The sequence below is a fragment of the Hippopotamus amphibius genome, chromosome 17, assembly GCF_030028045.1.
Source record: "Hippopotamus amphibius kiboko isolate mHipAmp2 chromosome 17, mHipAmp2.hap2, whole genome shotgun sequence".
In the NCBI taxonomy this organism is placed as follows: Eukaryota; Metazoa; Chordata; class Mammalia; order Artiodactyla; family Hippopotamidae; genus Hippopotamus; species Hippopotamus amphibius.
The window spans coordinates 33,550,517-33,577,154 of record NC_080202.1 but is presented as its reverse complement, the minus strand read 5'-3'; the positions used below and the strand labels follow the sequence as shown (position 1 = coordinate 33,577,154).

Genomic DNA, 26,638 nt, shown 5'->3' with positions numbered 1-26,638 from the left:
ATAAAGGAATTTCCTAATACAAAAAGTGACTACATTCTATGAAGGTGCCATGATTCTTGGTTACCTGTACTTAGAGCTATTAAGACTCATTAATTCACTGGAATTTAATATCAGGATAGCTGGTATGCGCCTATCTTTGGTTTCTCTAAATTCAATCAATTTAAGAGAAATAAGAGTAGGAGCTTAGTGGATTAGTCACAACAGGCCATTAATCTCTGAATTCTCAATTGTAATCCAGCTTCTACCAAAGTGATTGGGGAAAAAAATCCCACAAAATACACAGACACTCAAAAAAGCTCCAAAGCCAGCTCCCTAGAGACTGGTACACTTAGGTCACAGTTTGCTTGTTTCTACTTAACATCAGTACAGCATTTGTCATCTGTCCTATTTCTTGTTGGTTTTTCTTTTATGCCTTTTGCTGAAGTTCTCAGAACAAATATATTTGAAAAGGAATCATGCTGCAATCCCACAAATGGCTTAACATTTAATTATCATTTTAAAAATCATTCTCTTAAATGAATATGAAACATAAATCAAAACTATGTTTTCATATTGAAAATTTATTGAAAAAACATAGTTAAGGTTACCATGTGTGTAAATTAGTGCTTGAGGAAGCTAGCAAAACTGAATAATGAAAACAGAACAACTAGATTCTAGTAAAAATGAATGACAGCTTTAGAATATGTAAATATTATATATTGTATCATAATACCTCAACTCTTTATTGCTCTGGCCAGTAAGCCAATATTTACTAATATATCAAGCAAGAAAAACTATGAGCACATTCCTGAATCAGGATTTTGTTTATGCCATCATTGTGAGGGCTGAGTATTTATTGGGTCACATGAGACATATGCTTATATTAGAGGCTGTGATAAATCTAAACCCTAGTTGTAAAATGAAAATGTCATTATTTTTTTTGATATTAAAGAAAAATGTGGACCAGACTCAGTAAATTATCTCTGAAGATTATTTTATGAAAAAGACATGATGGTCTTTCTTATAATCTCTCAAATATTCCCCAAACATCCTAGCTTCCCATAGTGAATCTGATTCAACAAACCTTAACTGATAACGTGTTATGTGCAGGCATTGTGCTAAACATTTTCACATGAATTGGCTCATTTAATTCTCATGTTTTACATGATATTGCTAAATTCCTTCCTAATTTTGCCCAACATGTCTTTTGTTCTTTTAGCTTCAGCTATAGCAATATAAAGCCACCATTTTCAAGTACATATGACAAGCACTCTGCTGCATTTTTAAATTTCAGTCTCCCTTAACTCCAAAGATAGATGTTATTACCTCCAGTTTAGGAAAGAGGACACTAAGGATTAGTTAGGGAGTTTAAGTAACTTCTTAAATGTCACACAACAAGTAAAAGCAGAGTTGAAATAAAATTGTAAGACTTTAATATATAGACACACCCCCAAGGTTTTCAGTAAATGGTTTTATGGAGCAGTCAATGATGACCCCTGGACTCTTTCTCAGGGTCTTACTAGAGAGCTATAAGGTCAGCATTCCACAAATATAGTTTGGGTTAGTCTTTCATTACGTCTTATGCTTACACTTGCCCATCTCAAAAGTCACTTCCCAATTTTCTGCTCACTCACAACCTCCAAAGTTCTTTCTGTAATTTAAACTTGCTGCTTTGACATTTCAAAAACTGGAAAAGTTTAGCATCAACAGTAAACTCTGATAATTTTCCTAAAAGTTTCATAATACTATAAAATTTCCAAGTTGGAAAGAGACCTAGAAATTATTCAGTCCAATATCCCTGTTTCAAAGAAGAAAACTGGGATTCAGACCAGTAAAACTACTTCCTTCGCAACACAACACAGTGGCAAAACAAATACTAACCACAACATGTTCTAATTTCCATCCAGTAATCTTTCCTGAAAACCACCTGAGTGATTCTTCCCTATAATTTATAAAAATATGCTCTAGGAACAATATTTAAGAAGGCTCAAATTTCTGGACTTTAGAGAGATACTTGCTTGTCCTTAACCATGGTTTCCCATCTCTGATCTCACTTATTAAGCAAAAATAATGTCTTGAACGCCACGGCTACTTGGTTTTTGCTAAAACTTTCTGGGGGTGGACCACTATTGAAAGGATCTATTAAAAAAGAGACAACAGGCCCCAAATGGAATCATTTGTGTTAAGGCCCATGTCACCAAATTGAGACTTAATACCTACCCTAATTGCAGTTTCAGCCTCTCCCAGGAATATAATCTTAACCAGTCACTCTGGAATTTCCTGGTCAGCACTAATGAGGTAATCCGCCAGGTAGATTCCTGCCGTCCCCCAAAGGAATGTGACCTTGCCTGAAACAATCCAGTCTTTGCTAGTAACTTTCTTGTCCCATCCTATTCTGCCTATAAAAGTCTTCCATTTTGTACAGCTCTCTGGAGCTTCTTTCTATCTGCTAGATGGGATGCTGCTTGATCTATGAATTGTTGAATAAAAACCAATAGTATCTTTAAAATTTACTGAGTTGAATTTGTTTTCTTTTAACAGATTTTTGAAAGTTTAACAACTGTTCTACATATTTGTTTACTTCCTCCAGGAATTCAAGTGTATTTCTGGTGACTTATAAATAGGTTATATATTACTTATGGATATAATATGGTAAAACCATAAAAACTTCATACTGTTTTCCCAGTAACCACAATACTGGGATTATTTTAAAGAAATAACTTAATAGAAATAAATATGTATAGATATAAATATGTATTCCTAAAATAGCAAAACTAGAAACAACATAGGTGCTCAAAAATAGGGAAAAAGAGAAATATAAACAATGCTATTTTAGATGAATCAACTATTATGAAACTATTACAAAGAAAATCATAAATGTTAAAGTGGCAAATATCAGCCAATTGTTCACCAAACCATTTTCCCTTTGTTCCTGGGCACCAGACTAGCCTGCAATTCCCAATCTCTTTTGCAATAAGATGTTGCCATGTGACTGACCAGAAGTGAGGTACACAGTTTTCCTGTTAGGCCCACAAACATCTCTTCCTTGATCCTCCTCCTCACTCCCTGTTTTTCTTTCCAGATCTTTATTGGAGTATAAGTTTGCTCTGTACAACAAAGTGAATCAGCTGTATTTATACATATATCCCCATATCCCCTCCCTCTTGAGCCTCCCTTCCACCCTCCTTATCCTACCCCTCTAGGTCATCACCAATCATAGAGCTGATCTCCCTGTGTTATGCAGCAGCTTACCACTAGCCATCTATTTTACATTTGGTAGTATATATATGTTAATGCTAGTCTCTCACTTCATCCCAGCTTTCCCTCCCTCCTCCCCCCGCCCCCCCGCCCCAAGTTCGTTCTCTACATCTACATCTTTAATCACGCCCCGCCACTGGGTTCATCAGTATCATTTGTTTAGATTCCATATACATGTGTTAGCATCACTCTTTTTCTTACTGTTAATGTTGATGCCCAGAACAACATTGGAAGCCATGTCTTTAAGATAGCAGAGACTATCAGCCTTGAGCCAAGTTACTATACAGACAGGATTCCTTCCCCCTCACCAAGCCCCTATTCTCTCTCTCTCTCTCTCTCTCACACACACACATACATTGACACCAATTAGACAATTAATGTAAGCAGGAAGTAAGCTTCTACTGTGTTATGTTACTGAGATTGTGGGGTTTACCAGTCACAAAGTCCTGGATTTCCTGAACTAACACAACAAGGAAGCAACAAAAGGAAATACTTAAGATATAACATAAAGATTTTTTTTAAGTACAAAGCTTTAAGGGAAAAAATGTATAATCGCAAACTTTGGGAAATAAAAATTTAGTCTATGAAGAATTAGTTTGTTTTCCTAAATTGTCTTTGATACTATTGTTCTATCATATTTAGCATTAAAATTAACTCAATGACTTTTAGTATCACTCACGTTTGTAACACTAAAACACTTGCATATACAGTCCCTTGCTTGTAAGGAGCACTGATCAAAGAAGAGCATTTCAGTTGAACACACAATTAGCCTAAACAGCAAACGCATAAATAAAACTCTCATTTTTAATTTGTTCAACACATTTTACTTTTAGATATAGAATATTATAAAACTTTACCTGACTCAGTCAGACTCTAATTTCAACAGTTCTAAAAAAAGAGGAACAAAAAAAAAACCCACAAACAAAAAGGCTGCACTAACTCATGCACTATTTTAATTGCAAAGGACTCTCATTTACCCACTACAACACTGAACTTCAAAGATACAAACTAAAAGGCCACAAAGAATATCTTCACCATAGTGGAAAACAGGGATGAAATCGGTTAGAAATAACCAAAACAAATCATGACTTCATTACTTTATATTTCATTCTATAAGATGTGAGTGACTTAGAGCTGGTATCATTACTGTGTACTGCAAGACAGCCAGCCAGTGAGATATTTCTATTCGCACCCAGGCCATACAACAGACATTTACTATTCATAGATGCCTCGCTTTTTAACTATCAGTATAATTTTCATATATCTACTGTAAGATTAACAGTAGGAGCCTTTTTTCTATAACCCCCCCTATTCTTTTCTATAATTAACAAGCAAACAATCAAGAAACCATCCAACTGACCATTTCTTCACAGTTGCAAAGATCAACTAGGCGATTATTGGCAGAATGCACAGCCAAAAACAGCAAATCCACTATGTTCTTTCAATTTCTAGTCTCCTGGCTCTCCTCCATGGTGATAACTATGGGGCATCACAATTCTGTTACTAAAGGCTAGGGGACAGGGAGGGCAAGGGAAGTAAAGTTTTCTGACACAAGGCTTGAAAATACCTTAGAAACCAGTTTCCAGTACTGCTCTGCATCAAGACTAAAGGGTGGGTAGGCTCTTCCCCTGAAGCACTCTAGTTCATTGCTAACTAAAGAACAGTGAGCTTTCTCAAGTTCTGGCTTCTCCCAAGCTGGAACCCAGTGAGAAAACCACCATATCCATAGCAATCTCCTTTAATAGGAACAGAGATGGCATGGAGAAAGAACAGCAATGCATCCATGGATCCTTAATCGCCCTAGTTCAAGTCTTACATGGTGCTATCTCAGAACACAAAAGAGCAGAATACATTTTAAATAACGCTTAAGTGCCCCAACTAACACTGGTTTGTCAAATGCAGATAAGAGTTGAGTCTGAAAAGGAAATAAAAAACTATCCAATAAGTTGTTCCCTGGGAAAGTTTCAGTTCTGACTGCATGCTCAACCAGATTCTGTCTGCACACAGTAGAAGCAAGAGGACAACTAACAGAGATGTCTTCTTCATTTTCCCTCCCTCTTAACTGCCATACAAGATCTGAATCTTGTTTCCCAGTCTCCTGTGAAGAAAGAAAAGCCATTCTAAAACAATCCTTGTTATTCACTTATGTACCAACTCATTCATTATTATCTACTAAAATTCCAGGCTCTAGTTTGAGCAATGGGAAAACGTTGTGTATCACTACATATACATTCTACAAGGGCAAAGCTTACTATATTTCAACTTCTGTCTGGCCCAGTGCCTCACTCACAGGAGGCATTTATTAGCATTTGTGAGACTAATGAACCAACACATTAAATCCCTTCAGAGTGGGAAAGAACCCTTCCATAGACATGTACCTGTATTTGTCCTTCCCAAGAATCCTATGATGTATTTATACTACTCCAAAACTATGGAGGAGGAATGGCCTGTACTCATTCAATAAGTGCTGACATCAAACTTGTTTTCCTTAAAGGTGAAAAGTAGCTTGTGCGTATGGCAGGAAGAGGGAGCAGCAGAAGAGGAATATGTTGACTCACATCCTTCAGTAAACATGTTTATTCCAATTGTGGCATTGCTGCCAAATGTGTTGTGAAGCCAGCAGGACTTGGCTCTGGAAAATTCACCTGAAAGTCACAGGCTTTATTTACTGCCAGCTCCTTTGGCCTCTGGGCATGAAGTATTGGACAGAAGTAAAGATTAATTCTCCATTTACTGTGACAAAGATCCCACCTCTCCCAGATCAGTAGGGAAAGGTATTTGCAGACTGTCTTCTTCACAACCACTGAAGAGCTTTCCACTTCCATCCTGATGGCACCTTAATGTAAATGAAATCAAACCCAAACACTAGCTACCCCATTACCAGCCCAATAGTACTAATAAAAGCAATTATGGCTGTGTTATAAAGGCAATCACAGACCATTTCTTAGCATTCATAGCTCCCCACCCCACCCTTACATGCTATAAATTCTTTAAAGTTTTGTGTAAGATTACACGAGATGAAATCTGCAAAAAGTTGCAGGAAAGATTCAGTTATTAAAGGGAATAAGATGAGAGCTGACATACTGCAAAACTGAGGGTCAATAGAGTCCTGGTTTTCTTCCTAGGGTAGAAATACATGAATACAAACCAAGTAAGGAGATAAGATTCTGTAGTCTAAATCTGAGTTATAACAAAACCTTTTGGGAAGCTACCTGGAACTAGAGACAATACTGGAAAATAACTAGTGATCTGGGCCAAATGGAGCATAGCTGGACTAAAGCCAAAACCTTTAACCCTGAATGGTCTGCTCCTGAAGAAGAGAAAGGTATAAACTAGACCTAACCCCTTGGGCCTTCCTTGCACTGAGAGGCACAAGGGTAATTTTTCCTACTATTATATGAAAGGTATTACTGTTATTAGAATCATATTTCCTAAATGCTCTTCTATCTCAGCCTCATCCATCACACTGCACCCTCTAGTTGTTGCCGTACTTACTTTACCTCTTCACAGTCCCCTGAATTCATCATGTCCTATCTTATTGCCCTTTCTTTGCAAATGTTGTTTCCCTATCAGACTCCTGGTCAATCAGCAAAAATCTTCCAAGCTAACTCTTTAGCTTTCTTTAAGACTCACCCCAAACACCCTCTCACACTACTGACTCTCCTTCATCTATCCTTCCCAGCTCCAGAATGAGTCCGACGCCTCTTCTCTGTCCTATTCACACACCACTGTATCTCTTTTCACTACAGTACTTATCACAGTCTGCTATAACTACTACTATTTATAAAATCAGTGTTCTACTAGAAGGTTATGAATTCTTGGAGGGAAAGGTCAGTGTCTTACTCATTCCTGTTGGATCCCCAGTACCTTAAGTATAGTGTACCCTCAATAAATTTTGAATGACTCAGTAAACAAAGGAAGCCATTTCATTTTAGGTCTCTATGCATTTTATATTAACTGGACCATTGAAAGGTAATATGGGTATATAATTGATTGGACCACAAGTATACTCTCCCAAGTGAACATGCAGTCTATTATCAGTTTCATGTAAAATATGAAGCACATCTATTGCTTGGCACACAATCTTCAAAACACAAAAGCATGTATGGTTGATTCATTTCTCTTAGCCTTTATCTAATGATAAAGACATTACTATTATTATTCAAGTACAAAATTGGAGACATTTGCAATTGTTTATTATGAAAATAATAAATCTCAAAGATTAGGGTATAGCAGGTCCATAAGAGGACAACAGTCTTTGACTTTTTCTTTAAGTCTGTCCCTCAGAATGTCCCATAATGGCCTAATTGATCTATTAGGCCAGTATTTTTTTAAACAGGTTTTGTGAACAATAATAAAGATTGACAAGAAGTAGTTGGGTTTCTCAGTTACTGCTTATTGCAATCAAAGTATAAAAGTATCATTAAATTGCACACAAACCTCATTATGTCACTTTCTTTATCTCTCCCTGTGCTTCTCATAACTAAAAGATATGGTCTAAAATTCTTACCTTAGCTTGCAAACCCCTTTACATTGGCCCCAAGTTATTCTTTTAGCTTTATATCCACTCACTTAATCCAACCCATCTATTTTATAAGCTCATTTCACCATATTTCTGATAATTTTGTGGGTTTTTTCATCCCTTCTTGTCTATGAACATACTATTCTTGCCTCATGGTATGTCTTTTTCTTTTTTACTGTTCTTTTGAAATCTCATGTATCCTAGTTCAACTGTTTTCTCCTCCATAAACCCTTCCCCTTTCCCACTTGCATCTTCCAACTTCTAACAACAGAATTAATTGCTCTTTCTTTATGATTAAATAAGTTAACAATATAAAATAATTACATATATAAATAATTTAAAATAATAATTATAAATATATAATAATAATTAAAAATATAAAAAGCACTCTGCACACACCTTTATCACATACTATGCTTGGCATGCAGTTAACTGGTAATACTGTTTTGTTGAACACAAACAAATGACTGAAAAATTAATTGTAATTTACAAAAACAGGTCCAAAGTGTCAAAATAAGTATTGTTATTGATGATAATGATTTTACAGTAACAGCTCCAATTCACTAAGCGACTGCCACGTGTCAGGCACTTTGGCAGGATCTTATGTACTTTTTCTCCAATCTGCATTTTGCAGATTTTACAGAGACTCAGAGAACATAAAGAACTTACCCAACATCACACAGAGAGTGAATGCTAAAAGTAGTATTCACATTTAGGACTATTTTGGTTTCAAAGCCCATGCTTACTCTTATATGATATGTGTAATTTGGTCAGTGATTACCGTATTCCAGCCATGATGCTAGGCATTTTACAAATAGTATTTTGTCCCTTTCAATTACCCTGTAGGATCAATAACCTTGAGAAATAAGTACCATCTCCATTTTACAGATGAGAAAGCTGAAGTCTCCCTAAAACTCAACTGTCTACAATCTCAAACAGCCTACAAACTATGCAAATTACAGCAGTAGCTGGAGACACGCAACACAAATTTAAAATCCAAAGAAATGTTAGAATTTCAAACAAATTTTAACCATGTCCAAACCACTGAATCCATGTAAAGATCCATAATAAGAAAAAAAATAAAAATCACCAAAAAATTAAATATATTAGGACACTCCATAGTCTCTCAATTCAACAGCTCCCTAAGTGGGCTCCTCCCAACTTTCCAGTATCTCCTAAGTTGAATCTTTTTTTCCAATTGACACAGTCTTCACTGTACATCTTACTCATTCCTATTCCTCTCCTTTTTATGATGTGGTCCCCTCCATCTCTTCTATCCAAACCTCTAATATCTATCTAATATCCTCCTCTTCCTTCATGTCTGGACTTCTCTCTTACATAGCATTTATGTACTTTATCAATTAGGCATTATTCGTAGTTTTATATCACAATACATTTTGTGCATTACACCTCTGCTTTCATAACTATATCTAAACCATTAAGTATCATTCATATTATTTTATATCACTCTACATTATGTGTATGTATCTCAACTTATACTTTACATCTGCATAACACAAAGAACAATCAGAATCACTCTCTGATGTTTCCCTCAACAATTCTTTTAAATAGGCAAAGAGGATATAACTTTTCATTTCACAGATGAGAAACTGAGACTCTAAGAGACTAAGAGAATTGCCCAAAGTCATATAGGTAACTAAGGCAGAATTTGATTGCAGAGTAGGTCTTCAAACTCCCATATTCTTTATACAGTGGCCTGCTACTGTACACATTTATGGTGCCTGGATCTCTTCCTGGCCTAAACCTCAGGCCCAAATATGTAATGCTTAATTAAGGTGAAAAGGTGGGATAAGTACAGCTGCCTAGGGTGGCAATGAAACCCCTTCTCCCCACCCAAGATATTGTTTCTTGACATTAATAATTCTTCCCCTGACCCCCCAGGGGAAGAAACCTTCTTATCTCACTGCCAGGAGAGCCTCATTTATGATATCTGTCACCTATGGTATCTGTAAATGAAGAGGCTATGTGACATCACATGGGAAAGTGGATTTAAAGAAACCATATTGCCAATAAGATCATCAGATTCTTTATTGGGGTGGGGCTCTTTTTTATATTTAATAGGATTTTCTATTTCAAATCATATTGACAGCATATGCAGTTTGCCATTTTGGAAGCACTGTAAAGTTGGGTCTATACTGAGTTATAATTTACAAGCAGAAAGAGGAAAATTCTCTTGCTCCTTTGGGAATAAGCACTACATTGTTCCCAGTGATTTATTTAACTTTCCAAGCCTCACCTCAATATTGGGCTCACAGGGATAGAGTGGGTTACACTCATGACTATGCACTGAAGCCTAATGTTACCACTCTCATTTATATGAGAAAGGAAATTAAGAGACATTTCAAAGTTGTGAAGCCAAGACCTTAATGAAAGTAGGGTTTGTACTCAGTGTTATCAAATGCACTAGTTAATGATTTTTTTTTGCTTTTAAACAAGCTGTAAGGGAAGAAGGTAAAGGTTCTACTCTATTCCTCACAAACCCATGCAATGCCAGGTTTGTAGGAAAACATGTATTACTGCAAGCTTACTATGCCTGAGACACTGTGCTAAGTGAAAATCATTGACCATATTATCTCATTTAATCTATATAATAAATGTGGGGTATATACTGTCATCCCCTTTCTACAGGTAAACCATTGATGTGAAAATCAGTTTAATTTTCTGATTAGGAGAGAATGTATGTAATATTCATTTCTCGTAGGTATTGCTGATCATAAGGCACTGGGGGCAAACTGGTAACAGTGTTCATTGTATGAATGACAGAGTCATGTACAATTCAAACATTATCTTAATTCTAGCTCTATACTACAATCACCCTAAACTTCCACTTCCAAACTCTCTAAGACTTACATCCATTTAACACAATTTATTCTTTCAACTGGAGACATCAAAAAAAAAAACTTAATAAAAACGTTTAAAAGAAACCTTGTACCAAAACATAAACGATATACTGAATCTTGACTCAGAACTAGGTGTGAATCCTCCAAGCTGAACCTCTGTGGGCTTTGGTTGCCTCATTTTTAAAATCACCCTACAAATTCTGAGACGAGTTAAAATATGTGCAATATTGTGCAACACATGTGAAAGTATCACAAAATCCTAATTACTATTGTTGTCATTATGAATAAATTGACAAGGAAGTAAAATTACATATAGGGAAGTAGGATGTGTGGTATAAATTAAATCAGACAGCTCTCTGTGGACCAGGAAATTCTCTCCTGGTGCTGCTAAGTAATACCATTCTCGCTGATCTGAGCTGCTTTTGTAAGAAGGGAATGGTGCTCTTGCTAGCACAGGGAAATATCCTGGCTTTCCCTCACTCTCTCTCTCTCTTTTTCTCTCCTCTCACCCCCACTCATCTCCACAGATCTTGACTACCTCATATTTTCAGTAAAATGACATCTGAGTCAAACGTAGAGCCCCAAGAACCCCCAGATCATGGCATCCCCTCTGCAAACTAGCCATGCTTTCCTTAAGTAGCCAAATTCTCTCAAATGGAAGGCACACATGCTACTTCCCCAGCAACTACCTAGCCTGGCTAATCTAGCTAGCAGACCCCTAGCCCCATTTACTCAGCTTCATCACAACCAGATGATTAATGCAGAGCCAGCAAACGTACAAGCCCAGGTGTCTGTATTTTCGGCAATATAGCCACACAGACCCAGGGAGAAAACTCCTTCGGGTATACTTTTAATTTAGGGGGTGGGGTAAGATGAGAGTAGGAACCTTTGGTTAACAAAACACTAATTTACAAAGCTCCAGAGTGTTCCTGAAAGCCAACTGAAATTCAGTCAATATACCTTCTATAGGCCAAATTTACTTACAAAATTTTCCTTCGGCAGAATGTTTACACTTCAGACTTTTGCTGGCCTTTTCTAGTCTGGTATTCCTCAGTAATGAAGTCAACCCTACAAACGCATCAATCACAGATGCCTGGTAACTCACTACCAATTAGTACCCGTTTCGCAGGCGGGGTAATTGATCCCAAGATGGTAGAGAGGAGCCTTTTAAAAAATATTAAGATTTAGCAGGTTCTATGAATACAGGCTTACATTCCTTTTGGTAAAGCTCATTCATGATTAAATTAAAACTGCAAATCACGGAAACAGAACTGATAAGCCCACTAAACCCTCCCTGCCACAATTACTTAAACCTTAGTGTATTGCATTCCTATACTTCTTAAGGCTGCCAGATGGGAAAACAGTCACCCAAACTGTGGCAAATGTGAGTCATAACTATATTACTAATCAGAATTGTAACATACATGGATATCACTGAATGAGCAGTTCTTCTTCTAAAGGAAGGAGGCCACCTTGGCTTTGGAGAAAGAATGGCCTTTTAAGATTGTTTATGAATGTGTAAATATAGAGTCCATAATGTAACTCTGCCTAAATGTCTTCATAAAGTATAAATTAATATTGACCCTAATTGGGCATTTGAAACAGTAACCTAGTTTTCCATATTTTAGCTAATTGCTAGCAATTTTGCTTACACTTTTATATTCTCTTTACATAGCAATAATGATTATTTAGTAAATACATGTGAAAGGCCACGTAGCAACTCTCCTGGGTTGGAAATAACCCCCTCCTAATGCTTCTATTTGTATCATTTAGTCTGATATACCAAATCAAGTACAGCTGTGACAAAGTATCCCACTAATGCCTCTTTTGGAGGCTAAGAACAGACCCATTCTCAGCTGGTTCCCCTTTATGCTGGCCTGACCAAATGCAGAGTAGGGGTTGGGGGACAAAGGATGGGGAGGTCCACAGCTTTAATTAATGTTAACCTTTTGTAGATCTTAAAGGGACTCAGCTGGTTTGTCTGATTTGAAAATTATAATGTTGGAAAGAAGCTGGGAAAGGCTATTTTATAACTAGTGAAAAAACATGGAGAAAAGAGAGAGAGTTTGAAAGAGATATGTACAAGAGAAAGATGTAAAATGTGGCCCTGTGAGACACCACCCAGTCTATCCCTGGACATAAGACTGATATAAACATTTACAAGTCACCTGGGAATTTTTCCTCTTAGATGTAGGATGGGTAAAAGAGAAGAGGATTTGGAGTGACCCCAGGGCACTTTTTATTGTCTTCTGGTACACAACATATCTCTAAAGTATTATAGAGGCAAATTTCTTACTAGGGTGGCTAAGCCCCAAAAAGAATGATTTCAAATAAAAGATTCCCCCATTCCTGCCCTGAATAATGGTATTTGGAACTGGTCCAGGATAAGGGCAGACAAAGGTTGTTAATACCCAGAATCAGGTCTGGCTTAAAGGGTGGGGACTGGCTGAGCTGAAGGAAGATGCAGGAAACATCTCCCTCCAACCCAATGCTGCTCAAATATGCCTGCTCACATGGGCAAGGTTCCTGCTCTCCACTTCTGTTGACTTCATGGGAAGTTGGCTGAATCCCCAATTCTGCAGAGGGAATGCAGGCAGAGGGGAGGACTGCAAATGGGCCTTACCAGGGGGGCTTAAATGACAAGTGTGGAGGGAAATGGTGTGGACACTGTAAATGGGAGGAGGCACTGAGCTGGGAAATACTGCTTATCCTGGGGCGTTTTCTTACATCTGCTTGGAAATCAAAACCCTTCCCAACACACAGACACACACACACACACACACACACACAGAGGCAGGCACAAGCTCTACCTCATTCATCTCAGTGCCCTGGCTTCCCACTAGCTCCTAAAACCAGACTGGCACAAGCAGCCTGAGGTCAGTAACTCTGAGCCAGGAAGTACATCCTTGCCACTGGGAATTAAGAAAGATCATGATCTAAAGTGGTATTGATGATACTGTGTTGCTTTTATTTGGGGTGGTCCTGATATGTTTGGGGAAGGCATGGAGTACCTCTACATCACTCTGGTCCCTGCTGGTACTCTCCAGTCCCCGCATCCTCCTGCAGTCTCCTGAAAGTGCCTAGATACCAGGGCAGGGCTCTGCGTCCATTTTTTCAACCAGGAATGACCGAGAGTTTGGGAACTTTGCAAGCCAGGGGATGGTGGTGGGGTTGCCAAGGCTCGAATTTCCTCCCCGTAGTTCTCAACCAGGAAAGCAGTTGAAAATCAACACCCATCTGCCTCTCCTTTCTCATCCTTCCACCCTACTATGTTCCAGGACTCTATACAGATATTACCTCCAAAACACACACACACACACACCCGTGGATTTGGAAGGTTTTGAACTCTGAAGGCAGCAAATCCGCGGAGCAGAAAGGGTCTCTGCCACCACCCCTCTCCCGTCCCACCCCACGAGGCTACTTGATGGTCTACACACAATAAAACCCCATACATTCCAAAGACCACAACAGAACCCGAACCCGCCTGTGACTCCAGCGCGTCCCATACCTGATATGCAGACGATGAAATTGGCTTGAAGAAGAAAAAGCACCTCCCAGACTATTTCCATCCTCTGATTCTCATTCCAAGTGCATCACTCGACGGGAAAATGGGGGGAAGGGGGAAGCTCCACAAGGCACATACACATGTACACAAACACACACTTCCTAACGAGTGCACACTCGCACTCCCACCTGACAGCCAGCCAGGGACAGTCACTCCAAGATCAATATCGCAGTTTGAATTGTTCCTGCAAATCTCCTCTGGGGCTCGACGGATGTGTGCCCCAGATGTGCTGACACATGTCCGATGCCTCGCTGCCCGGGAGGTCTCCCCGCTCGCGGGTCTCTGCTCGTTGCACAAGCGGCGGAAACAGCACTAGCAGCGGCGGCGGCAGCCACCTGAAGCCACCAGCTTCCTGCAAAGACGAGACCCCGATCCGCCTGGCGCCCCAAGAAGACATAGACGATAGCCCCCCGCCGGGCCGGGCCGCGCAGTTCCGGGCCCCTGGCAGCTCTCAGCTTGCTGGATAAGCCCAGGCAGTCCGCGACGAGTTGCCCTCGAAGTCCGATCCCCCTCACCGGGGCATGATCAGCGGGTAGCTGCTCCACTCCGGGGCCGTCCTCCTGCTTCCGGGGGCCGGGGGGAGGAGCAGACACAGCACACAGAGAGACAGAAAGAGAGGCAGGGATTATTGTCCGAACCTGCTGGCCGCCAGCTGCCTCCGCCGACCCTCCCTGCTGCCCAGATCCGCGCGCAGCCGGCCTCCTCGGAGCCCGGCTCGGGCGGCCCTTCCAAGGTAAGGAGCGGGAACCGTGGGGAGCCTGGTATCCGGGAGCGTTGGGAGCCCACGGGCTCCCCGCGTCGCGCGCGCGCGCTTCCCGTTCCTCTGCTATTTTCCTGGGCTCTCCAGAACCTCCAGTTGCCTCGCTTCCATCGTCCGCGACTAGCGCCGCCGCCGCCGCCGCGATTTTCCGCAATGCAACTGCAGGGGTCGTTATTTCCAAGCCTATGGATCTCGACGCCTCCCGATTCCGAGGGGCTGTGGAGGGCAGGTGGGGGAGGGGTGGAGGCGGAGGGAGCGGGGCTCGGCCAGGTGAGCGTCCTCGCTGCCGCCGGGAGTCCAAACGTCCACCCGGCCGCTCGGCGCCCGGGGGCGGAGACGCGAGCACGGGCTGGGGAGGGCAGGCTGCATGCGGCCCTAAGGAGGAGCGGGCTGGACGTCGGAGCTGCGGGCCACGGCAGCAGCCGCCTCGCCCCAGCGCCGGGCTCCAGCGCCTCGCTCCTCCCCGCCCGGGCTGCTTTTGTCACCCTACAGGATGTGCGGAGTTTCTCTTCTTAAAAATAACTTTGCGCCAGCCGGTTAGGCGCGGGAGACCCGGGCGGACGCATCTTGGGAGTGCTGTGCTGCGTTCTCCCCCGGCTGTGGACTACTGGGGAATTTTTTTTTTTTTTTTTTTTTTTTGCATAATTCATTCCCTTCCCTCTCTCTCGTCCTGCTCTTGCCCCCCTCCTCTTCCCCCTTTCCGCTCAGTGCCGGAACACTACTTACCCCAGAGTTCTCTCTGCAGCTTCCTAGACCAGGTCGTTCAAGTCCCTCATCTCCCTTCTCCTAAAACGGGGTGGGGGGGTGGGAAGCCGTCTTTCCAAGTCCGGGCGCGGGGCCGTGGCCGCTGCCAGCCACGCCTCTGCCTAGCCCGGGAAAGATCCAGGACTATTGGAAACCCAGGCTTTAAGGGAACGGGCTTCCCTTCTTTTCTTTCGTTTATTCTGTGTTTCTTTCGAGAGGCTCAAGTGCTTTAGAGGCGTTTGCTGGGCTGCAGAGCACTGCGAGCAACACAGCAGCTTCCACAGATTTTTCCCCCACCGACCGCGCGGGCGCGCGCGCGCACACGCCCGGGGCTGCTCAAGGCCCCCGGGGAAGGTGGGGGCGGCGGGAGCCCTGGCAGCCACCCGGGCCGAGCCCGACGCTGCAGCCTCCCGCGGGTCCGCGCCAGCTCTCGCCGCGGCCTGGAAGGGACTTGCTGCAGGTCAACACCTTGTCATGTAGATGCAAGAGAATCCGAAGGAGACCCTGCGCTCGGGACTGTTCGCCTGAAAAGAAGGCTGGCAGCGAGAGAAGGAGAGAAAAAAAAAAAAACAGAAAACGCAGGTTTGTATTGCCTTAATGGCTGCAGAAGAAGTCTGAGAAAGCCCTAGACTTACCTCTTCGGGAGAGCTGAAAAAGAGGAGGGGAAATCCCTGAAAAGATCTCGGATTTCTCGGCGCGCTTGTTCTGATAGCAAACGTTTGGAGATTTTGCACAAGCGCGGATGGACACACGACAAACACAAACACACATAACCCGCAGGGAATTTTTTTGCACTTTTTACTTTTTGGTGTTCAGAAGCCATTTCAGTGTGAGGCTTAGTCTAATAACTGCACAAAGGGTGGATAAAGGGAGAAGGAGAAGGAAAATGGGTGCCGTTCATCCGCACAGTAAAGTTAGTGAGTCTTCCAGGCGGTTTGGCATCTGAGAGCGAGGGGTTGGAGCTAAAGAAGTTACACTGCAGGGTTCCCAGGATTCTTGAATCCGGAGGACTGCTCTGGAAGGAGTCTGGCAGGTCTTTTTGCAGAGTGACTTTTGGGTGCGGGGTTGGGAGTGGAGGGCAGGGAGAGTGAGCAGAGCGAATACAGCATGAGCTGCCTGGGCCTGGCAGACCTGGGAGTCACAGCTGCGTGGTTCTGCTGCCTTCGGGGATTCGAAAAAAGAACCACAGGCAGACTTGCCTGCTTTGACGGAGGTGTGATCTGTTCTCTGCGATGAAGGCCAAGGACTCCAGGTGGTCAGCACATTAAAAACGTGCAGGAAAAACGCTGATACCTCAAAATATTAAAAGAATCTGAAATAGTGAGAATTAGCCATTTTGGGAAACTCGGGGCGGGGGATGTCTCCGTGCCTTGAAAGTCCACAGCCCAAAAGGGTTTTTGAAGGGGTGAGAGAAGAAAGCAGTTTGCTAAAGATGAACAGATTCCACCCCAGGGAGCTTTTGAAACCATGGACAGTGACCTACGCTCTGCACCAGGGAGTGGAATTTTCTTGCCAGCAGGAGAGCTCTCTCTAGAAGCAGAAGCACAGTGCCTGCTACTTATACCACCTACCTATAACACGACTCATTTATTTGCTGATGTATTATGCAAATACTGAGTGCCAGGTATGTGTCAAGCACTGTGGCAAGACTAAACATCCATAATCCTTGTTTTCAAGAAGCCTATAGGCCATATTTCCTTCTGCATTTTGCCTTAAAAGCCAATGCCAGTAAAATAACACTTAATCTCCTTCTTTTCAGCCTGTACACTCACCTTCAGCCCTCTCAAAGCATATTTAATCTGTTTTCTGCCACTAAGTCCTTTCAGTTAGAAAACAAACAAAAAGAAACAAAAATGTCAATTCATGTGATAGTATTTAAGTAAAAATAATAACACGCATGTGTCAGTTGTTTGCTGTGTGCCAAGCATTGCCAAATCCTTTCCATGAAGAATCTTATTTAATCATCCGTATGAGAGAAATATCATTTTTACTTACACTTTACAGATGATAGTACAGAGGCCCAGATTAGTGATTTGTCCAGGTCTCACAGCTACTAATTGGTAGTGTAGAGATCAGAGCCAAGCATTCCAAACTCAGAGGCCATGACACACTATCTCCCTTCACACTCTATAAAATGAAATGGATCATCTTGGGGAGGTAAAGCAGAGTCCACAACTAGAAATTAATCAAAGGCAGGATGAAATGTAATGTAATGGCAGATTACACACTTTAGGAATTTACTACTGTAGAATTGGGAGAAAGAAAAGATCACTGGAGTTAAGAGTAATCAAAGGCATTTCTTTTTCCCATGCCATGCAGCTTGTGGGATCCTAGTTCCTCATTCCCCAACCAGGGATTGAACCTGGGCCCTCAGCAATGAAAGTGCAGAGTCCTAGCCACTGGACCACCAGGGAATTCCCTCAAGAAATTTCTAATGAAAGAATGGGAGTGCCTGGTAAGTGCCAGTTCTGTTCTTGTCACTTGGAAGACAGCTCTGAACTCAGCAGTCCCTCAAAATTTAATTTCCATGTTAACATTTTCTAGAAAAAAAAAAAAAAAACATTTTCTTGAGCTATTTCTAGGGTTAACCCACATTTTCTAAGAAACTTTTCACCTTAATCCATAAAATAACTCAGGAAAAGCATGTACTAAGTTGGGAAGCTTCTGTCTTCACTCTTTACTGAAGTGTTTAATTTTTTTAACCCATGAAACTAACAAAAGAAATTTTAAAGAACACAATGAAGCTAGAAAATATTTATTTTTATCATTTTGTTTCATATTTTAATAAACTTGTGCCCATATATTGATAACTACAAAGAATTTCTCTCTACTATATCTGTCTTCATCTTTTGTCTCTTTCCTGCTTTACATTTTTCTACTACAAATTCAATGCAAGTATCTTACACATACAATAGAAAGTGTTGGCTGAGTCCAAGTGTGAGAGCCAATTCCAGTTTTTTCCAGGGAAAGCAAGAAATTGCGATTCCACTCCCTAGAAGAGAACGATATTGAAATCCTTTGTATTCTCTCTCCACTTTCTCTTCTTTTCAACCCTATAGAAAAAGGAGTGGCTCATCTGACAGGTAAAATTTTTGAGAATTTGGCACCCATTAGGGCGCATTTCTCTGAGGCAGAGCTTCTATATTAGAAGACACAGCAGATCCATCTCCCTTCCCCACTCCTCTCTTGGTCAACCTATATTCAGGCAAAATGGGTTCACTATTTCAGTATATGTTTCTAGTCTCCATGCCATATCTAACTCAAGAAGAATAGCGGTTGTCTGGGGAGGGAGGCAGGGAAGTAGAGAGGGACAGGAGGGAGAGATTACAAAGGAGCAAAAGGAATGGATATATATATTATCTTAACTGTGTTGATGGCTTATGGATTTATACATATGTCAAAAGTTGTCAAATTGTGTGCTTTAAACATGTGAAGTTTCTTTTCTTTTCTTTTCTTTTTTTTTCTTTTTTTTTATGGGATCTTCCTGGAGCAGGGATCGAACCCATGTCCCCTGCATTGGCAGGCGGATTCTCAACCACTGTGCCACCTAGGAAGCCCCTGTGATGTTTATTTTATGTCAGTTTTATTTCAAGATCAGCCATCAAAAATGGATCATTAGCTTTTTCAAATAGAGGCAGAGACTATAATCATAAATAATCAGAAATGGATATATTTAATAAACTGTGGCTGGACTAGGCTTAAAGAAGCTCCACTTTAGTGCACTGTTGCTGTTCTATGTGAAATGTTACTGTAAAATTACTCAGACTTTGAGAAATATTAAAAATCATAGGAGTTGTTCTTTAATTTGGAAGCTGTCATTCAAAGAAGTAGCACTAATGTTGTACCTGTATCTTTGTATGTTTTATAGGTATTGGACTATTACGTTAAAATATAACTATCCTGTTTGGAACATATGATAAGCTCCCCTAGTATTATGTGGGGAGATTTTCCTTGAAGTTAGTGAAAATTATCCAGTCAGTCATTCCTGGAGAGAAGCAAATCTTGGGACAAAAATGAAAACTTGGAAGATGAGCTTTAGAGTGAAGCTGAGCAAGAATACTTAATTTTTACTGAGTTAGAATGAGAGACAAAGGAGTCTGTACATTCAGGAGCATGTTTAATGGTGATGGCTAGATTCTGCCACTGGGAGGTGGGCTATGAACTAGGCAGGTAGGAAGCTTTATGGTAGGCAGAAACATACCCTGAGGGAAACCAGTAAGATTGACATACAATTCTGTAATCTGAGAGCGATCATATGTAGTAACCAGTTAAAAATTAATCTCTGAATGTTCTTCCTTTCTGCTGTCTCTTCAGATGACTATTGATAAACACTGTAACATATTGTGGGAAAATTTGTGTGCCAGCACTTACGCTACATTGATAAGGTGGATTGCAGCAGATCCAAAACTAATGTGGAGGTGGTAACAGAAGCAAACATATGGTGGTACACCAAACTGCAGAGTGTGATGGAAAGTGACACAAAGGGCATACCATTGGCAGAGCAGAGAGCTATGTGGAAGAAAGAAGCAGGTGAAGACTCTGGTGATGACATGGATTGTGGGCACAGATAGGTTATCCCCACAGGGATTCCTCAGGAATTAGTAGGTGAGAGGGAAGAACCTCAGAAGTGACTCTACGATTCTTCTATTCAGCATGCAGGTTGACACCACCAAGCAGTGTCTTTGTTTCCTTTTGCTGCTGTGATAAATCATAAATTTAGTGGCTTAAATAACACAAATCTTTTTTATTGGGGTATAGTTGCTTTACAATGCTGTGTTAGCTTCTGCTCAACAACAAAGTGAATCAGCTATATGTATACATATATCCCTGCCCTCTTGGACCTCCCCCGCCCCAAACATCCCACCCATCTAGGTCACCAAAGAGCACTGAGCTGAGCTCCTTACACTATGCAGCAGGTTCCCATTGGCTATCTGTTTTACATACGGTAGTGTATATATATCAATTCCAATCTCCCAATTCATCCCACCCTCTTTCCCCTCCCCATGTCCACATGTCCATTCTCTATTTCTGCATCTCTATCCCTGCCCTGCAAATAGGTTCATCTGTACCATTTTTCTAGATTCCACATATATGCATTCATATATGATATTTGTTTTTCTCTTTCTGACTTACTTCACTCTGTATGACAGACTCTAGGTCCATCCACCTCTCTACAAATGACCCAATTTCATTCCTTTTTATGGCTAATATTGCATTGTATATATAATTACCACAGCTTCTTTATCCATTCATCTGTCGATGGACGTTTAGGTTACTTCCATGTTCTGGCTATGGTAAATAGTGCTGCGATGATTGAAGTTCATTGTGTCTTTTTGAATTTTGGTTTTTCTCAGGGTATATGCCCTTTTGGTTTTCTCAGGGTATATGCCCAGGAGTGGGATTGCTGGGTCATATGGTAGTTCTATTTTTAGTTTTTTAAAGAACCTCCATACTGTTCTCCATAGTGGCTGTATCAATTTACATTCCCACCAACAGTGCAAGAGGGTTCCCTTTTCTCCACACACTCTCTAGCATTTATTGTTTATAGATTTTTTGATGATGGCCATTCTGACTGATATGTGGTGATACCTCACTGTAGTTTTGATGTGCATTTCTCTAATAGTGAGTGATGTTGAGCATCTTTTTTTTTTTGTGCCTCTTGGCCATCTGTATGTCTTCTTTGGAGAAATGTCTATCTAGGTCTTCGGCCCATTTTTTTTATTGGGTTGTTTAAAACAATGCAAACTTTTAATCTTTCAGATCTCGAGGTGAGAATTCTGAAATTTCTGAAGTGCTGCATTGTTTCTGGAGTCTCAGGGGGAGAATTCATTCTTGCCATTTCTGGCTTCTAAAGGTTGTCCTCATTCCTTTGCTCATGGCTCCCTTTTGGCAGTGGCTTTACTCCAACCTCTGTTTCCATCATCATATATCCTTTTACTCCCTAATTCCCTTTTTTCCTTATAAGGATCCTTGTGATTATATTGTGTTCCCTGTATAATCCAGGATAATCTCTCCATCTCAAAATCCTTAAATTAATAATATCTGCAGAATTCCCTTTGCCATGTAAAGTAAGATATTCACAAGTTCTAGGGATTAGGTTGTGGACATCTTTTTGAAATAGGACATCTTTTTGAAATAGGACATCTTTTTGAAATAGGTTTTATTCTCATTCATACTATAATTTGTAACCAACATAAGGAATTTTATTTTTTAGAGGAGATAGTGGATATTTTATTCCTATAAATTCTATTCTTAATTTGTTATTTAAATTCTGACATGAATAATAACTAGGAAATGGTATACACTAACTTTATGGTGTTCTGGTCAATAATTTGGGCATCAGTTTGGAAATTAGTGACACCAACACCACACTTTTCTTCTTTTCATTACAGTTAATCACTGTCTCAAGTATCCAGCCTTCTGAACTCAAGATTTTACAAGTGGAAGACTTATTTACAATGAATAAATAGCAGGTAAACTATTTCTGAAAAATTGAATATGTTTATTTGTTTATTTAAATAACTTCAATCTTTCTTACATTTGTTTTATGGATTTGATGGTAGATTTGATGGTACGTTTCAACTGTACATTAATACATTTCAGACCTGATCTAATGCAACTCTAATTTTCAGGTGAGAAAATGGAGGCTTAATGCTTAAGTGATGTGCCCAAGTTCAAATATAGACAGAAGCAGAAGCAGAGTCAGAGTTTGACTCTAGTGTTCCTAATTATTTATTTTTAAACTTATGTTGGTTCACACACTGGCTCCTATACACAGAGACCAAAGAAAGAGGCTAAGAACTCTAGATTAGGAGTTGGCAATTTTAATCAACAAGGAAACTTACAAACGAGGATTCTCTTGGGCGGTTGGCTGCAAAATGAGTAAATCTCTGTACTTGCTCACCAGAATCTTAGAATTTTATATAGAGCGTTTAACTGAGTTCAATCACATATTTAGTCCAGTTATCTCAACAACACCTTACTCTCTCAAAGCTGCATCCTTTAAAGGGCTCCCACTTTGGGAATGGGGAGTGGAACATATATTCTAAGGATAAGGAGGAGCCTTGATTGCCAGGGTCCAACTCTCAGGTCAACCGTTGGTCACGTCCTCTCAATTACCTCCTCCAAGGACCTTCCATCCCCATCATTCTTTCTGCTGTTACCAAGCTGCAGCAGCTGAAATACAGAAAGTAAATATACCATCCAAATTTATGCAACATTGTGAAACATGCTTTTCCCAGACTTTCTACTTTTGGTCCAAAACACTTTCAATTCTACCTCACTGTGTGTGTGTGTGTGTGTGTGTGTGTGTGGTTTTGGGGTTCTATTAAACACTTTCCCGTGAAGTTTTACACCAACAAAAATCCTTTCCTTTTCTCCTTAAGCCAGCTGTAGTTGCTGTTTCAAGTAGCAATTATAGATCAATATAGAGGATTTTAGTTCCATAATGATTCTCAGGTTTAAAGAAAGGCTTTAATTAGTACAACAGTCTGCTACCATCTTAGCTTATATAGTTTTGCAGTTAGCATTAGGTGTTAAAATAATTGGCGAAAAATTTTTTTCACATTGCCTCCCTAATGATTCGTATTAAACTTATAAGTATTTAGCTTTTGATTTTGCTATTGAAAAACATATTCTGGTTTATTACTCAGCACTTTCTATATGCTGGGTTATAAAATCATATATCCCAGTTATTTATTAGGAAAACCTACAAATAATTAATGTGGCAGACAGAACTACCTCAAATATTTGGAGGCCCAGGATGAGTAAATCTGATGGATCTTTCCTCCCCAAGCCCATGTCCCTCTCCCTTTCTCTTCCCACTCTTGGCACCATCTCAATTTGCCAGAGGCTGCATGGTGGGTCTTTCATGCTTACATGAGATGCCTCAAGCTCAAGTGCCTCAAGCCTTCGTTTCTTACACACACACTTAAATCCTTGATCACACTCTTGGTCCTAGGTAGGCACTTACCAGCACTGCAGTCAACCCTCAAGGAAACAGAGCTGCCACCTTCCCCCACCCAACAGTGTTAAACATATGTTTGTGTGAAATAACATTGAATAAATTAAAAGCACTGAAGATGTTCAAGAGTGAGGAAGCTGCAACTGGAAGTCTCTAAAAGGAATCCCATTTCCAAATCAACATAGGGAACTCCACATCTAGCTTATTCTCCTCTACTGCAATTAGGATTTTCAGATTTTTATACAACTTTAATAAGAATTTTTGTTTTCTGATACTGCTGTGTGGATTTAAGAAAGCAGGAGTTGAGTTGCCATGGTAGGAAACCCACAGAGTTCTGGATCTACACTCTGACTTCCTTTTTTTTTTTAAGAACTTTTATTGAGATACACTTAAACAATAAACTGCATATATTTAGAGTGTATAGTTTGGTAATTTTTTTCTTATTAGTAATGTATATGTGGCAATCCCAAACTCCCAATTCATTCCCCTGCAACATTCCCCACTTGCCCCACTTGGTGTGTATATGTTTGTTCTCTACATCTGTGTCTCTATTTCTGCCTTGCAAACCAGTTGATTTGTACAATTTTTCTATAGTCCGCATATATGTGTTAATATACGATATTTGTTTTTCTCTTTCTGACTCACTTCACTATGTATGACAGTCACTAAGTCCACCCATGTCTCTACAAATGTCCCAGTTTCATTCCTTTTTACAGCTGAGTAATATTCCATTGTATATATGTACCACTTCTTCTTTATCCATTCATCTGTTGATGGATATTTAGGTTGTTTCTGTGTCCTGGCTATTGTAAATAGTGCTGCAATGAACATTGGAGGGCATGTGTCTTTCTAAATTATGGTGTTCCCTGGGTATATGCCCAGTAGTGGGATTGCTGGGTCATTTGGTAACTCTGGTTTTAGTTTTTTAAGGAACCTCCATACTGTTCTCCATAGTGGCTGTATCAATTTACATTCCCACCAACAGTGCAAGAGCATTCCCTTTTCTCCACACCCTCTCCAGCATTTACTGTTTGTAGATTTTCTGATGATGCCCATTCTCCCTGGTGTGAGGTGATACCTCATTGTAGTTTTGATTTGCATTTCTCTAATAATTAGTGATGTTAAGCAGCTCTTTTTTTGTGCCTCATGGCCACCCGTATGTCTTCTTGGAGAAATGCCCATTTATGTCTTCAGCCCATTTTTGGATTGGGTTGTTTGTTTTTTTTGATATTGAGCTTGATAAAATGTTTATATATTTTGGAGATTAACCCTTTGTTGATTCGTTTGCAACTATTTTCTCCCATTTGAGAGTTGTCTTTTCATCTTGCTTATAGTTTCTTTGCTGTGCAGAAGCACTGAACTTTCATTAGTTCCCATTTGTTTATTCTTGATTTTATTTCCTTTATTCTAGGAGGTGAGTCAAAAAGGATCTTGCTTTGATGTATGTCATAGAGGGTTCTGCCTATGTTTTCCCCAAGGAGTTTTATAGTGTCTGGCCGTACACTTAGGTCTTTAATCCATTTTGAGATAATTTTTCTGAATGATGTTAGGGAGTGTTCTAATTTCATTCTTTTACATGTATCTGTCCAGTTGTTCCAGCACCACTTATTGAAGTGGCTGCCTTTTCTCCTTTGCATATCCTTGCCTCCTTTGTCATAGATTAGTTGACCATAGTTTACCTCTGGGCTTTCTATCCTGTTCCATTGATCTATATTTCTGTTTTTGTGCCAGTATCATACTGCCTTGATCACTGTAGCCTTGTAGTATAGTCTGAAGTCAGGAAGCCTGATTCCACCAACTCCATCTTTCTTTCTCAAGATTGCTTTGGCTATTTGGGGGTCTTTTGCATTTCCATGCAAATCGTAAAATTTTTTGTTCTAGTTCTGTGAAAAATGCCGTTGGTAATTTGATAAGGATTGCATTGAATCTGTAGTTTGCTTTAGGGAGTATAGATATTTTCACAATGTTGATTCTTCCAATCCAAGAACATGGTATATCTCTCCATCTGTTTGTGTCATCTTTGATTACTTTCATTAGTGTCTTATAGTTTTCTGAGTACAGATCTTTTGCCTCCTTAGTTAGATCTATTCCTAGGTATTTTATTCTTTTTGTTGCAATGATGAATGGGATTGTTTCCTTAATTTCTCTTTCTGATCTTTCACTGTTAGTGTATAGAAATGCAAGAGATTTCTGTGTGTTAATTTTGTATTCTGCAACTTTACCATACGCATTGATAGCTCCAATAGTTTTCTGGTGGCATCTTTAGGATTTTCTATGTATAGTGTCATGTCATTTGAGAACAGTGACAGTTTGACTTCTTCTCTTCCAATTTGGATTCCTTTTATTTCTTTTTCTTCTCTGATTGCTGTGGCAAGGACTTCCAAAACTATGTTGAAGAGTAATGGAGAGAGTGGGCACCATTGTCTTGTTCTTGATCTTAGAGGGAATGCTTTCAGTTTTTCACCATTGAGAATGATGTTTGCTGTGAGTTTGTTATATATGGCCTTTATTATGTTGAGTGAGGTTCCTTCTATGCCCACCTTCTGGAGAGTTTTTATCAAAAATGGGTGTTGAATGTTGTCAAAAGCTTTTTCTGCATCTATGGAGATGATCATGTGGTTTTTATCCTTCAGTTTCTTAATATGGTGTATCACATTGATTGATTTGTGTATGTTGAAGAATCCTTGCATTCCAGGAATAAACCCCACTTGATCATGGTGGATGATCCTTTTAATGAGTTGCTGGATTCTATTGGCTAGTATTTTGTTGAGGAATTTTGCATTCAAACTCATCAGTGATATGGGTATGTAATTTTCTTTTTTTGTAGTATCTTTGTCTGGTTCGGGTATCAGGGTGATGGTGGCCTCATAAAATGAGTTTAGGAGTGTTCCTTGCTCTGCATTTTTTTGGAAGGCTTGAGAAGAATGGGTGTTAGCGCTTCTGTAAATGTTTGATAAAATTCACCTGTGAATCCGTCTGGTCCTGG

General features: G+C 40.2%; 1 protein-coding gene and 1 non-coding gene across 2 annotated transcripts in view; both read right to left on the bottom strand.

Annotated features, from left to right (window-relative positions):
- CA10 (carbonic anhydrase 10) overlaps positions 1 to 14,196 on the bottom strand; it is a 702,035-nt gene extending 687,839 nt beyond the window's left edge. The window contains exon 1 of the mRNA XM_057717015.1: positions 14,129 to 14,196. Within this exon, the coding sequence (XP_057572998.1) occupies positions 14,129 to 14,189 (61 nt within the window). The 5' untranslated portion in view covers positions 14,190 to 14,196. The remainder of the gene's footprint in view (positions 1 to 14,128) is intronic.
- A 3,834-nt stretch (positions 14,197 to 18,030) lies between these two features.
- TRNAE-UUC (transfer RNA glutamic acid (anticodon UUC)) lies at positions 18,031 to 18,103 on the bottom strand. The gene has a single exon. It is a non-coding gene; the product is annotated as a tRNA-Glu (tRNA).
- Between the last annotated feature and the right edge of the window lie 8,535 nt (positions 18,104 to 26,638).